This window comes from Ixodes scapularis, unplaced genomic scaffold (assembly GCF_016920785.2).
Source record: "Ixodes scapularis isolate PalLabHiFi unplaced genomic scaffold, ASM1692078v2 PGA_scaffold8__174_contigs__length_109621045, whole genome shotgun sequence".
In the NCBI taxonomy this organism is placed as follows: domain Eukaryota; kingdom Metazoa; phylum Arthropoda; class Arachnida; order Ixodida; family Ixodidae; genus Ixodes; species Ixodes scapularis.
In genome coordinates this window covers 48,309,537-48,325,236 of record NW_024609883.1, presented here as the reverse complement: position 1 = coordinate 48,325,236, position 15,700 = coordinate 48,309,537, and the positions used below count along the sequence as shown (strand labels likewise).

The window sequence follows — 15,700 nt, the reverse complement described above, 5'->3', positions numbered from 1 at the left end:
GGTGGGATTCCTTTTGTTACTGCATCTTGGAGCCGGATAGGCCCGGTGCTTATCCCATCTCTTCCAGCTCCCGAGATGCAGCCACAAAAGGAGTAACCCCGCCGTCAAGTTAGAAGTTGTTGAGAGGGGAAAGGGAAGGGTGGCGAGGAGGATTTTTCCCTGGTTGAAAAATATTTTGCAGGTCGGCCTCTAATGGCGCGTTCAAACGGGAAGCGGATCCGCAACCGTGAAGCGGATCCGCGCGTTCTCAATCGCAAAGCGGGTGAAATCGAGCGGTTAGGGAGTTTTTTTGCCAACCGCTTCGCGACCGATTTCTCCCAATCACGAAGCGGCAACAAATCGCGGCGCGACGCTAACGTGACGTCGGTGGCTTTCAAAACAAGATGGCAGCAAAGAAATCAACGAAGAAACGGGCGATGTCCACGTACGTCACTTGAATTCGTCGCGAATATAGTAGACTTGAAAGGGCAACTCCGCTCAATTCCGAAGATTTCGGGAAAATGAGTGATTTCGCATTTTAAAAAGTTATGCTAAAAGACACTACGTCATTTGCTTCGGGAAAAATGGGACACATATCTTTAAATCTAATTTCAAACAAGAGCAGAAATCGAAACGAAAACTTCGGCTCTGCCCAGCAACATTGACCCCGGGCCGTCATAAACATGGCTATCACGTGGTACGAGATGTCACGTGATCCTGAACGCAACGACGGGCGGGATTGGGGCGGGCGTATGCCAAGCGCAAGTGTTGTCTGCAACGCACTCTTCTCTACGTTTTGATGTCTACGGCATTCGACAACGTCCGTACAACTGCAGCATAAGTCTGCACATGTAGTGTCCGTAGTGTGGACAAAACTCCGAAAGACAATATTTAGAAACGGTGAGACGCTGATGGCCCGAGCCCCGGAAACACTATTTTCAACTTTGCACCCGTGACGCCGTTGACCGCAAAACTTTGGAGCCGCAAGACATCTCGTTGACGCCATCACTCTCTCCCAAATTTCTTCGGGACCCGTTTTGCCACTTGGCTTGGAGCGGCCTTTAAAAGCCATATTGGGACAAGACAAGCGCCGAAAGACTAGGACAAGGTAAGAAGACGACGACACGCCTTGTGTCGTCGTCTTCTTACCTTGTCCCAGTCTTTCGGCGCTTGTCTTTTCCCATTATGAACCAATTGGCCCAACTCACCATTTTGTTCCATATTGGGACTATTTCAACACCCTGGGGCCGGGCAGAGGCGTGGATCAAACCCAGTATACATGACTTTGGCAGACAAATACTTTTTCACGAAGACGTAAAAGCAGATATGCGGTTGTGGAGCGAGGTTTAATAGCAGTGAGAGAGGGGGTGGTATGTACAGAGCGGAGGGGGGCGGCGCCTAGTTCCGCAGGCGGAAGGCGACAGCCGCGAAGAGCAGGAAGATGGCGCACCAGGCGCCCGAGACCACGAAGCCTAGCCAGACCTCGGTGTGCGTGATGCCCCAGCCTCTGGACAGGATGCAGCGTAGGGACTCGGTCGGGATGGTCTGCGGCAGGCCGTAGCTCAGGTAGCGCATGTAGTACGGCATCGCCTGTGTCGGCCACACCACCCCTGTGATAGCCACAGAGAAAGACCCGTTAGGAAATTGCTCTAACCAGGGAAGTAAGTACGAACAGGAGAGAAGAGGAAGCCAGAGATGTTTACTTTATTCAACCTGGATAATTGTCCCGGTTGACAACTCTGTGGCAAGGGAAATTAAAGGAGGGGTGAAATGCGAAAAAGTTACAAGTGTAGGACAGTAGAGATACGGCACTAGGTACGAACACTGAGGTTTATTTTCTACAGATAGAACTCCAGGTGTGTTTCCTTTAGAAAACAAGAGCTTCTGTGGTTGTTGCTCCATTGCGTGACTCATCCCAAACACCAAGAACCTTTGTCACAAAGAGGTGCCGGGTTTTGACGCATGCATGCATGCTTTTGAACTTGTTTCTTTTTATATTGTAGACAGCACCATTGCAAAGCAATTGTTTCAATTAGAGCACAACTTAGGCACTCTGGCCTTGTGGCCTGGCCAATGCGGTGAAGAAATTTTTGTCTATATGCTACAAGTCTTAGTCTACAAACGACCCTCTATCCGTCCAGGCATTTCAAGTGGAACACCCTTGACGAAAAGATGCCACATTGCGGATTGGGAGCCAGGTCACGTGGATTTCGAAAACGCCTGCAAAATGTTAACCAAAAGTGCCCATGATCCGAGTTGTGTGGCACAGGCGTGTCATTTTGTCACGCGATGGATTTCACGAAATCATCGATTGAAAGTGACATTACTTTTGTCGCGCAACATTTCTCATTGAATTTGTATGCACGAATAGACCATGCAGTTGGTTCTGCAAAAACTTTGTAACTTCGTCAAACAAAAGTGAACCGAGAGAAGGCACCCAGTCCAGCGCTTGTCCTGTGGCACGTTTCTTCGGTCAATCGCCTTTTTTTTTTAGTTGCAGGACGTCAAGATTCCGAACTCCTAATGATTCCGAACTCCTAATGATCTCCCAACTCTTTCCACAAAATTCTTAGACTAAATATATATATATATATATATATAAAAAAAATAGCAGTTTAGGGTGGCGGTATTACACTGTAAAATAGTATCCAAATCATTGCCGAGCGCCGACGCAGCTTTGTGTCCCAAATACACAGAGAGCACATCATCAAACAACGCGGCAGACTCGGATAAATGGTGCACGGCTACTATTGGCGACTGTGTGCGACCAAAACGCGAGCCTGTGATCGGCCTTCCACGGTTTTCCAAACACTTACCATAACGACTTGAGTATGATTAATCCGACATTCATTAACAAAGATAAGAGGAATGTCAGACTGTCGACCTTGACAGTTAAGGACGCGTTGATTCCTATCTTCCATCGTGCTTTCTGCACGGCGTAAGCTTGGCCTTTCAGCCTTTTGGCCGTTGCTTTCCTTACGTGTGCAAGTTCCAAGCCCACGAGATGCCGAAGCGTTATCGGAAGCAGAAAGCTCGCGTTGGAGACGGGACAACGGAAAGACCACCCTGCCGTTCTCATCCCGTCATTAACTACAAGATAACACGATGTTTACGAACAAGCGCGAGTTCGCTTACACCAGGTGTGGGCAGTGCACGCGCGGTTATGACGTCAGCGCCACCGGAGCGGCGTGACGTCATAACCGCGCGTTGGTTTATAGATGGCGCGCACTCCGGGAAGGGGTCATACTATACGCTGGGAGGGAATGGAAACGCCAGTGCACGCCACTATGGAATGCACCAACAGGCTGACTTTCTCAGGGCCCTGGAATTCCGTGAGAACGGTGAAACGAAACGTTTTCGAGTCGAGCTTAGCAAAAGAAAATTAGAGGAATGATGACTAAAATTAAGCGAGAGGGATAAAAATTGACTTACACATAGCTTAATCTAACAATAAGAATGCTATTTGGCTAGGTGGCATAAGTTACCGCCGGATTCAAAAGGAACACCATGCATATATTCATCCAACGTTTCGGTATATTTTGCTAAACGTCCGAAGGTTCAGTGAACGTCCAGTCTAATTTAGTCAAACCACGGTGCCTTGAAAGCGCCTCAGACCGGAGTATTTACCGCGTCCCTCGATTTCCGCCTCATGACGTCATAAAAGTGTCGTGCTGTTGCTGCCGCGATCCTGCCGGAGTAACAGCAGCGGTGGTGGATGTGGCAGACGCCTGTTCTGCTGCAGTTCGCTGTCCAGCGTAACAGACCACGGAAGCTTCGGTAGCCAGGAGTTGGGATGCCGCAAAGACAGCGCCATTCTCGTTCTTTCGTGCTTTTTGCAAAGATTTCTACGACCAACCGCCAGGATCGCGACATCCGACAGCACGACATTCCGGCTTTTCTGACGTCATTAGCTGCAACTTTGGGACCACTTTCAACGTGCATGGGCGGAATAGGGCGCTAAACACGCCAGTCGGGGATGCGTTCTGGGTACCGTAGTCCAACCCGGAGGATCGTCTAAAATTCGCAGACCCGAGTGGGCAGTGGCCACTGACCGCTGAGCAGGAGGTTGGGGTAGAAGGAGCCTAGGGCGAGCATGATGGCCGAGTTTTCCTCGACGCACATGGACGAGATGACCAGGCCGTAGATCATGCCGCAGCAGCCCTGGAGCAGCGTGAGCAGCACCACCCACACGAAGGGGCCCCGGGACGGGATCTCGAACACGATGAACGTGAAGACGAGCAAGCCGGCCACTTGCACGAACATGACCAGGAACTGACACACCACGTGCGACAGAATTACCTCGAACGGCCGCACGCCTGTAAAGACACCACAAGAGCAGATGCGGTTACCTATATCTCCAGCGCGTTCTGCAAGGGCTTGTTAGTTTTTGCAGTGGATAGCTGCTAGTGGCCCCTTTTACAGTGAAGTCAGGCACCGTTTGTACCAACACCTCCTAAATAGGACAGCCTAAAAGCTGTAAAAAAAAAAAAAAAAAAAAAAAACCGTAAGGCAAATATTTGACACGACTACGGCTTCATCGTTGAGACATGTGTCCTCACTTTTTGAACACGAGTCAGAACGCTAACGCTGCACTCGTGTCCCACTTTTGTAGTGACACAGAAAACTTCAGCTAGAAGGCTGTCTTATCTATACTCCTTTTCACATCAAGAAAGAAGGAAGTTTTGCGCATTGTTTGAACGGCGTGCGAAATAGTTCTTCGAAGATTTGGTGGTCGGAGGAAGAGATGATTATTTTTGCGTTCAGAACGTCGACGTCTTGGTAAGACAACATATATCTTACCTAAGATGCACCTACATATATCATAATTCTCTACATACAATTGGAAATTAGTAATTCTCCGCCGGGAGCCGGACTTTTTTTACTACAATTCTTGGGGAGAAAACGAGTATATGTGTTCGTACGCGAAAACCCCACGTGATTAGGGGGGAGTGACAGCGGCGCATCGCTATCTCTTTTCACACCACTTGCCCTTTGCACAACCACATGATATGTGGGAAGGTTGGAAAAAGGAGCCTCGCTAGTAGTCTTTCGTGCGGAATTTACGCCACGTGTGGTCCATACACGTTGGGTGCAGAATAAGAAATCTTTTTGAAAGCGGCAGCTTTACAGGGCCAACCAACCTTAGCACGAAATGTGTAGGTTGGTCAGTCCGTAACCTCTAAACAATCATGAAAGAAAAAGAAAACTGCAAACGGTGTCAGGGATCGAACCCCGGTCACCAGAGTAGAAGTGAAGTGCGCTGCCCCTGCTCTTCCCGCAGAAACGGGAAGAGCAGGGGCAGGTGGTGTGAGAAAGCGCGCGGAGCGGAGAGGGGCGGAAAGGAGGGCATAGAGGAGGAGCTGCGATAGGTTGTGTAGTAAGAGCGCGTGGAACAAAGAGTGGAAAGGGCAGAAAAGCGCGCATCCTCTCTTAGAGCTTTAGAAAACTCAACGTAAACGGTTTGTATCCGGGTGGTGTTGAAGGGAAGCGCGTTCAGCGTCAACAAGACACATTTGTGTGAAATAATATTTGCACATACAAAACGCTGCCCTAGGCACCACCCGAACTAAGAGCACCGCCCACCCTATAAGATTACGGCATTCAAACGCCTTTTACAAAATGACTAAGCATGCAACCATTGTTTTTAATGTTCAGTCGAAATTTGTTTTTGCCGACCCATGCACCGGACGGATATGGAATACAGCCCGGAAAATACGGTAATGCTTTTAGCTAGAGAAATGGTTGCAAAGAGAACGGCTGAAAGAGCGTTAGATCTTTTATTTGTAGAGGCTCTCTCAAAGCCGCCAAAACGCCCCGAGCACTCACCAGCGACCCAGCTCCGTTCGAGGAGCCCCTCCTTTTGTTCAGAGACAATGGAGATGGCCGTCAAGCCGACGGCCATGATGTACGTGATGCTGATGATGATGCCCGGCGCCATGAACTCGGTGAAACTTGGCTTGCCGACGCCGTAGATTGGGGCCTTGATCTGTCCAAACAAGTTCAAGGAAGACAGGCGTCAATGTTTGCGGCTAAGTACCATAAAGTTCATATAACATATCTAGAAGGACCGAGTCTGTCATCTTTACAGATGCCAATGCTCGCTACTAACTGCCATAGACTTTCTATCGTACATCTAGAGGAGATTACGCTATCGCTCCATACATTTCGACTTCCTCAGAACGGCGGTACAGAGGCAGGCGTGTGTGGTCCCGGCGGGTCCAGATCACTCCACAGATTGCTGGCAAGGTCTTCATGAGCACAAGAAACCCACAAATGATCACCTGCAAGGTCAGTACCTTGTTTTTCTTTTTAATTTTTTTATAATTTAAAAAAAATGCTGGCATCGTGTATTGTATAACCTCTACGTGTCTCGACAATAGAAACACGCGTAGCATCTACGTTCTCAGCTCTCGCGGTTTGCCGCGTTCCGCCCCCATCTTTATCCCCTTGCTGAGTACGTACCACCACGGGCAGCTGAGCGAGGGCTGGATTCTTGTGCATCCGCTTCAAGATGTCCTCCGAAAATGACGCGAAGGCCTCGAATATGGTCTTCTGCACCGTGTAGCCAATCTGCTGATCTGCGAAACGAAGAGGTCACGCCATCATAATTAGTAGATATACAAAGTTCACCAATGGATGGACACATATATGACAGGCAGCATGTGACGGACGTACTTCGAGTGGCATAACCACTCTGTTCGCCCCTGAGCCGACAGTGTGGTGCAACGCTCTCTTTGGACCAGTCGTACGTATATCTTTGGCCCCGTTATCACAGTCCCGCCCGTGTCCGGTGATGAAAGGGAGGCGGTTAGGGGCGAACAGACTATAGAGCAGTCAGAATATCAACAAACAGGCAGCTTATAGAGACATGAACGAATGTTAGCGCCCCACCTGTTACTCAGTGCAAGGAAGACGTACCCCAACAGTTGGTTTGATGTGCTTTTACAGCGAAGTTGTTTATGGCTATTGTTCCGTCGATTTCTCGTGTCCGTGACCAAAAACTCTACGCTTGCACCGCCGCACGCGCCGCACGCGCACGCCTTCCCCGAATGAAAGATTCGAAGTAAATAACCAAAATAAAGCGTGGACGAACGCGCGTGCAAAATGCCATTTGTTTTAGGCTTTTGCTTTAGAAAACAGTTACTGCTGCACACGCCGGCACGTGCGGCGCGTGGAACACCATTTCCTGCAGTCTCCTTGGCCGTGTTCCAAAATTTACTCGATCCTACTCCAGGGTGAGGTTTTGCACCTTGGCGTTCTAAAGCCTACCCGCGTCCAGCGTTTTTCAGTCTGTGTTGTCACGTGACACGACCCGCGGGAGTAACTCGGATCCATTTGGGTAAGATTTGGAACACGGCCCTTGACGCTTGGGTAACTTAGCAGTAGGTTTATTCACTAGATTAGTCATCAATAGGCACCATTTTTGAGATCAGCAGACTCTTGGGTAGACAATAAAGGTTTCTCAAAGATTTGCCGCTGTGCGATCCGCGTCGGCCATGTCTACGCTCGCACCGCCGCCTCTTTGTCGTCGTTCCAAGCGGTTGCCTGCCTAGTTTCCTTTCCTTCCGCTCTCCCGGGGTGGTGGTCTTGTCGCGCGTGTCTAGTTTCTTCCGGTTCTTCGGGGAAAGTCTGTGTCGTGTGCTAAACAGCTTCGCTGGTCCTCCACCTTCACAGAGTGCAATGGCTGATGATATTTTAGTTAAAAATATGAAAGAAAAACCGGCAATGGCTCGTTCGTTCTAACTGTGTCGCGCTCTGTATGTAAAACTTGCGCTCTATGTTTTGTTAATGAAAGGCAGCGTTGATGATTGCAAGTTCACACTGGAACTTAGGCCCTTGATCTTTGGCCGCGCAGCTGCAATTCCTCAGGCAGACTAAAGGCCTGTTTCCTTTGTAGTGCACCGTCAACACTGTTGCTCATGGCAGACGACAAGTAGCTGAAGACACGTGAGCAGCGCTACATCAGCGCTTCGCCGCATGTGAGAACCGGCCATAAAGGCCGGTTCACACATACGGCGGAGCGCTAAGTTAGCGCTACGTGAGCGCTCGGAGGAGCGCTCATGTGGCGCTTTCTAGCGCGTGACGTAGCGCTCGGTTAGCGCTTTAGCAGCGCTCTGTTAGCGCACTCACGCTCCTTGTGCTGTGCTTGCTGCTGCAGAACAGCGCGTACACGGCGATTCCGTTGCTTTTCCTTTGGTAGTGAAAAAAGAGGAAGTAAATGACCCGTGCTCCAAGCAAACGGTCGGGCAGATGATCCATAATCATACATTTTGAGCGACTAATTGATTGGGTACGACCACGTCGATTTCTGTTCAACATTCGTGAGCCTGGTTTCAAAGACGCGTAGGTAAAAAAATAATTACCTTCGAAAAAACTCTCGTCCCTCAGCCTGGGAACAAGGTTCGCCAGGTACCCGTCGGTAATCAGGCGGCGAAAGATTTCGCGCACCCAGAAGGATCTTCCGTCTACACACATATGCACTAATTGCGTATGTAAGAACATTTCATTTCTATTTCAGCGTACCACATGTCCGCCATAGTGCTGCTAATGCACCCAACGAAAGGAACCGGGACCGCAGTGCACGCGCTAATCCGTAGCAGTAACCGCGCTACAAAAAGCGCTAACAAGGCACTACTGACGCGCTAACAAAGCGCTACTGAAGCGCTAATCGCGCGCTACTGAAGCGCTAATCGCGCGCTATATTAGAACTATAGGCAACCTGCAATGCTGTTTGGTTTGGCGCCATCTAGCGACTGAAGCAAGAAATATTGGGTAGCCCTGGGAGTGGCGGCTGCATTGTTCAAACGTGAGCTATTACTCTGGTGGCGCCGCTGAGCCTAGTGTCCGAAGCAAGAAATACTGGGTATCCCAGGAAGCCGTGATCGCGTAACGTGCCAGTAGAGCGGAAGCTACGGTCCTGGCGGGCCAATCGAAACGTGACTGCGTATCGCCGGAGCGCGCCTCAACTTCGAAGAAGTATCAGGCTTTTCGCTGCGTCACGCTCCAATATGTGTGCGTTGCGCTCGTATACGTCGCGCATTTCGAAGCCTTCAGCACGCAATGTGGGGCTTATCGTTCGCCGTTGGCCAAGTTACAACGAGATAGGGTATAACCGTGCGCTCTCACCCTGCTGGCGCCGCCTGGCCGTTGCCGGCTGCCTATGTCACGTGCTATGAAGCGCCACACGAGCGCTCCTTGGAGTGCTCACGTAGCGCTAACTTAGCGCTCCGCTGAATGTGTGAACAGGCATAAATATTGTGGAAGCTGGCGCGTTGAACCCTCTTTGTACTCGAGCAAATGACTCGGCACTTCTATCGAATGAGTCTATGATAACGTTTTGATGTGTAAACTCTCTCGAGTCCCAGCTCCAGAGGAAAACCACGAGATAGTCTAATTTCTCCACGGGACAATATACATATAGTTAACCCAGATATGAAACAAAATATTGAAAAATGAAGGAGGTGGAAGTATAAGTTCCCTGGACTCGGTAGACGCTTTTGCACACGCGCCGGATTCTAGCCGCCAGTGGACTCTCGTGTCTTACTGAGATTCCAAGCCACTGATGCGGGCTTTGACAAGCCTCCACGAAGGCCAAGGCTGGGGAGAAGGATACAGTAGAATCGAAAATGGCAATAACCTGTCCTGTTGTGGTAATGATGGAGCGAAGTGATCAAAATAAGACGAAACTAGAACTGAAAGTCGGTTATGGTGGGGCTCATGCACAGCTGCTGCAAAGTGTCGACACACACAAGAAAACCACAACAACAAAAAACACTGTATTACCGAGAATCATATGCGAGTGTGTACACTCAGGTTAGTTTGTTGCTGCCGAACTATGCTGCTAACTAACAAAGTAGTTTCCATAGTTCCCCAGCCCTATACTGCTGCGAGAGCACGTGGCTTCCCACACCTTAGGTCTGTTCGATTTGGACAGAAAGTTTCGAACTAGTTCTGTCCGAGTTCAGAGGAGTGCAGGAGTCGTGCAGCGGCGGCGCAGATCCAGTGCAGCCGCCGCGCTAGGACTGGCGCTGTGATCGGCTTTCCGAGCGGAAGCGCAGAGTGTCGTCTGCATCTGTTGGCTCCTGTTTCTAAACGCCAAGTTGTATGCTATATTTATTTGTTCGTGGGTTGATGAGACAATTCGTGTTTCCTTAGTTTTAAAGTATAATACCGGAACCCTTTCTGAGATTATTTTTTTATTCGCGTGTACTAAAAACGTTTTCTGCACGAAATGCGTTTCTGTCTAAATTTTTAACGGCCGTTCGGTTCCTCTCATTTCCATAAGCGTTCGTGTCCTTCACATTCATTTAGCAACAGTAGATTCATTCCTAGTCTCTCGAGTCTCGCATTTCTACGATATGTTCGCGGCATCGGGATGATTTTGCGTCGGGAGTCACTGGCGGCAGCGCGCGGTCGATAGTGGTCACCTCGAAGACGAAGGCCTGACGATAGCGTTTTGGCCAATACAGTTATCGACCGTAACTTTGGCGTCACGCTAAAGCGTTTATGCTGATTCTCAAGAAAGAACTGCATGGATATACCAAGCCAATGCCGATTCTCGGCGTCGTTTTTCCCAGGCACGTTAGAGGGCGTCCAGGGCATGCGAGGGCCAATGTACTAAATCCCAGACCTCTGCAATGTATCGGTGTCGTCAGTACGCATCCAAGAACAACTGAAGGCGGGGACTATCAAGAGTGCAATACCTTTTTAACTGAAGGTGGGGACTATCAAGAGTGCAATACCTTTCCCGTGTCGGTAAGGAAGAATATCAACACTGTGCATCCCCACATAACATCAAAAACAAACAATTTACGTGATCCAGTATTTCAACACTTACCACAGGGAGCCAAACCTACACGAGCAGGTGCCTAAAACGCTTTCAGAATATCATAATCAATCAAATTCCTTATGATCTCAATTCCGCGTCCACCGCGGGTACGTTATTATCATAACTGGGAGGAAATGCAACGTCCTTATCGGCGTTATTGTTAACCATCGCAGACATTTGAGCAAGAGCTGCGAAAAATGGCACCGCGAGCAGAGACGGACGAGGAGTGTCGTCTGCTATCGCCGTATGCTCTTGTCATCTGCTTCTGCACGGACGCTGAACTGACTCTGGAGCCGGTGCAAGATTTTGAGGAACTGGGTCTGAACTCGTTCAGAACTGGGATTCATCGAACGCGCCAGTGCAGCGGCCGGGCAACTTCCGGTTGAGTCGAATGCACCAGTTCCTGCACTGCTAAACTAGTTCAGCCAGTTCAGGCGAATCGAACGGACCTCTTAATTGCCAACTCTTTCTCAAAAAAAAAAAAGAAGAAAAAAAAAAAAAACGCCAAACGGTATGCGCACGCGCAAGTACAGACAGAAGCAGAGCCATGAGAGCCTAGCAGAGCAGACTGCCTTCGTTTGTAACAGAGCTCGCGCACACAGGGCACTTCCAGGATTTATTGCTGAAAGATGCACCTTCCGTGCGTTTGTCAGCCCGGCGAATTCTCGAAGCACTTGAAAACGTCGCCCAAAAAAAGTTGATTGCGCGACGTCACCACTTTTCTCGGTACATTCTGGTACCTGTTGTTCTCCCCGGTTTTCCGGCCGCATCAGTGCACACGTCGTATGCCCGATGTTTGGAAAATTTCTAGTGTTTACACACGCTTTTCAATAGGTAGCTTTACCTGTTGTGTGCCAGGGTGTTACGATGATAACATTAGGCCAAAAGGCATGGGATTTTTTACTGCCCGAAAGAAAGCAGCCTCCGACAAGAGGGGCTAAGAAAGGTAAACCGAGCCGAACCGAACTGCGATTTGCTTTATGATATATTGCCGCCCGCAAGGTCGTTAAAGAAGCGCTCGGTCACGGACTTCTAGAGGATTCGCGTACAATCTCGCACCAGACGTAACTTTCCCTCTGCTTTGTTATTCTCGAAAGTGCCAGTTCATCCTCGCCCCGAGCGCTCGACGCTCGAACTTTCTTTGCCGAACTTTCGAGATAGTGACACTCGGTAGATAAGCAGCTGCCCGCGACCTTGTCGAGTCAGTCTCGCTAGCGCTCTGTAGTGCCGCCGAATCGCCGCCCGCTTTTCTGCTGCCTCGACGCTCTTTCGTTACTTATTTTTGGTTGGCACAAGTTCGCCTATTAAACCTGTATCCTTCAGTTCACTGTTTGGCTTCTCGTCACCTTCATTCGTGACAATATATCCATCCCACTGCGCTTTCTCTAACAGACATAGTAGGGTGTGCCGAAGACTTCAATTGAAATATTCCCGAGCTCTCGCTCCGTAGGAGTCCATTTCAATCGGGACCTTCGCACTGCTTTGCGTCGGCTGCTTTTAATACGTATTTTTTCTCCATATACTTTGGTGGTTACAACTGTTATAGGGACGACATGTTTCAAGCACAACTAAGCATCAACATATTAGAGTATTCAGTAAAAACAAAAATAAATTCCCGATATGCATCGCTTGAAATGAAACCAACTTTTTCGAAAACAAGCTTCTTTAAAAAAAAAAAGTGAAAACACCGCATAATGCAATTTAGAAGTTCAACGCTTACCGCCAAAAAGGCAGAAGAACCTCACCAACCTTGTGGTGGTCTCTTATGCCACAACTTGATTTTTGCTGGCGTTAATGGCCAGTTCTGCATTAACACCAATCGAGATCGCAGAAAAAAAGCTTCCATCGTCGAGCGACTGCTCGTTTGCGCAAACAAAATATGTTTTATAAAATTGTACACGAAAACTCATCTTCACACAGCGGTTTTGGGTATCTGGCATGGTTGCTTCTTTTTGAAAGGTGCGAGTTCTTACGGTGCTTCAGGCATGATCTTTCTGGGGATAATTTCTTGTTTGTGTGCAGGCTTCTCCCCGCAGTTCATCTGTACCTTGTCTCGCAGGCTCTATGCCAGAGTGAGACGACTTTAAAAAAAAAAAACTATCGCTACCCGAGAAACTCTATTTAGCTCTTCTTACTTCATTATTGACAAAGCGTTAAGTACAAGCCAGAGAACTACGCAACACCCTTTTCTATAGGCATAGTCGATGCTGCTCCGCGGTGCTACCCCGATTCGATGGTCCCTCGAGTTTTCGTGTTTTTTGCCATTGAACTAGATGTTAACTTGTTTCCAAGTTCATTGACACGTTCGAGCAGTCTGAGTGCTTGAATATTGTCGTCGTTTTTCCCGCGGCTTCAGTGGGACCACCGCGCGAACGACTCAAACGTGGTAGCGGACGACGAAGCGATTCTAAAGCGATAATACGACAGCAACTGTTTTTTTTGTTGCGCTTGCTGACAAATTAAGCCATCACAAACAGCACAATCTCACAAACTACACACAAGACAGGAGAACCCAAGCCGATACCGGGGTGTTCCAATCGATGATATGCGATGACTTCAAATTGCATGGCGGCGACACCACTTCCGGAATGTGTGCGCCTGCGCAGTTCGCTTGGTGAGATCGGTCTAATAGGAACCATTCCACTCTTTCCACAAAGAAGCAGTTCATAGTGTCGGTAAAATAGTCCAGCGGAGCGTGCATGCCGCTCAAGCGAAAAAGAACACGTGCCAAACGAACGAACATCCAGAATGGCAGCGTTTCTAATGGCTTTTGTTCAATAGTGGATATTAGCGCGGGAATGCTTCGGTGGCACCCTCTTACGGTCAGCCTCCGTAGATTATTCACCTCACGCCGGTGTGGTTTCTGCGCATGCGCACTGCCTTTACACTCGGGCGTGTTCGTAAAAAGCGCGTTGGGCCAAGTTTCTTCCCACATTTTGCCTTTGCTGGCAAATACAATGTTCATTTTGAAAATGCACGACGCCCCAGATTGTTGTGTTTGGCAGACGTGCGGCACTACACAGCAGAAGTGCATAATCCCTGCAAACAAAAACACTGTTGTGCGGCGGACAAGGGGCCGAGAACAGCAATAAACTAGTCCAACACCTTCGCCAAGGCGTGGGGTGGGGGGGGGGGGGGGGGGGGGGGGAGGCGCATCAGGGTAGGGTGTCTGTACTTCGTTTCAGCTTCGGTCCGAGCGCGGCCGATGTTATGAGCCGAACGGCCAATCAAACAGCGAAGGAGGCACAACGTCATGGCGTGCTCTCTGCAGTTGATAGGACCAGCCGCTATTCGCCGTATTTCTGTGCGTGCTCCTCCGCCGGCTAGTCTTATCAAGCACAGAGAGCGCGCTATGACGCTGCGCTTTTTGTGCTGTTTGATTGGCCCTTCGGCTCATAACATCGGCCGCGCTCGGACCGAAGCTGAAACGAAGTATAGTAAGGGTGAGCGCAACTCAAATCCTTGAGAGCGTTTGCAATTTAGTGGCGCCGCCTGAGGGAAAGTATTCGGGAAAGGATATGCGCCAATGTTGCCTGCACGAGAGCAGACGCCCGCCCTGTTCAACGCTGTTGCCCCATGTGCCTTTCCTCCTCTCGCCTCTCATTGCAAGCAACGAACGCCTTGGCGTAGCCTTTCTCGCTTCCTTCTCGCTCAGGGAATCGCAAACGTCGAGAGGAAAAAGCAGGGTTGCCAGACAAGAAGCAGCGTCCAAGATGGCGGAATTTACCATTTTTCGCGTTAAAAAAATACTTAACCTACTGGAACAAAATTGGTGGCTGTGGAAAAGTTATCATTTATACCTTGCGTAAATTATTCAAGCACATTTTAAGGGGCTTTTATGACCTGAGTTAGGAAATAAAACGACCCGTTGCCCCGTAGACTCCCAGCAAAATTTAGCAATTAAATGGCGTCAATATCCCGTGATCCCCGATCTAGCAGTTGCGCCCACCCTCCCAAGAACCTCCCTAGATCGGAGTTGAAGCCACCTTAGGGCGGCGGTGTCACGTGATTCCAAGATGGCAGCGCCCATGCGAAGGAGCCTGAAAGCGTATTTTACGAATCTGGGCGCAGCACCCCGGGGGCGTCACTCACTCGTCATGTCCAGGTAAACGTTGATGCTGCTGTCGTCGATGGTCTTGTTGTCGGCGTCCACGCCCAGCAGGAAGCGGTACTGCAGCGCCGTCGAGAAGTTGGCGCCGATGGCGATGACGCCCCAGGTCTGGCCGCTCCGCACGGCCTCGACGGCCGACTCGAGGTCCGGGAAGTGGAGCTGGCTCAGCGTGGTGTTGTCCAGCCGGCGCAGGAAGGGCACGCTGAGGATCGGGTGCGAGTCCAGGTTCACGACACCGATCTGCAGCTCGAACGGGTCGGAGCCGATGCACAGGCAGAACAGGATCACTTGGATCGAGGGTACCAGGAAGGTGAATAGGAGCACCCTGCGGGGAACGGCTGGTGGTCAGGAAGCGGGGTAGGGCGGTGTATCCCAAAACTCCGGGTCGCGACCCCAAGGGGGTTCGCGACAGACCTATACGCTAGTTACACGGGCAACCTTAACCGAAGTGAAGTCCCCCTGTCATAAAACAGTGGGCATGGGACTGAAAATAGCTGCTGAGCAAAGAACAAGGCGCGTTTGGGAGTAATGAAAAATGCGAGGTGTGTGAGTTTAGCACGTGAGCTGGGCGATGAGCTGGAAATTTCAGAGTGTGGTGACGAGAGAGAACTTCAACCAGGCTTACTGCACGACGATGATTTGAGCTACATCCACCAGAGGAGGAGAGTGGGTGACAGGGCAAACGGCACTCTACAACGTGAGGTGGTAAATAAACTGAGTTAATTTGCCCAAGCGTCAGAGTAGTCGCGTCAACGACCAAGGAAAGGGCGTCCGCACATCAG

The 15,700-nt window shown here is 49.9% G+C and overlaps 1 protein-coding gene across 1 annotated transcript in view; it reads right to left on the bottom strand.

Annotated features, from left to right (window-relative positions):
* Positions 1-1,306: 1,306 nt before the first annotated feature.
* The window catches only part of LOC8032121 (ABC transporter G family member 20), a 68,774-nt gene continuing 54,380 nt past the window's right edge, over positions 1,307-15,700 (bottom strand). The window contains exons 4-8 of the mRNA XM_029972378.3: positions 14,900-15,243; positions 6,442-6,557; positions 5,806-5,965; positions 4,032-4,295; positions 1,307-1,589 (exon numbers count right to left, since the gene is read on the bottom strand). Of these exons, the coding sequence (XP_029828238.2) occupies positions 1,378-1,589; positions 4,032-4,295; positions 5,806-5,965; positions 6,442-6,557; positions 14,900-15,243 (1,096 nt within the window). The 3' untranslated portion in view covers positions 1,307-1,377. The remainder of the gene's footprint in view (positions 1,590-4,031; positions 4,296-5,805; positions 5,966-6,441; positions 6,558-14,899; positions 15,244-15,700) is intronic.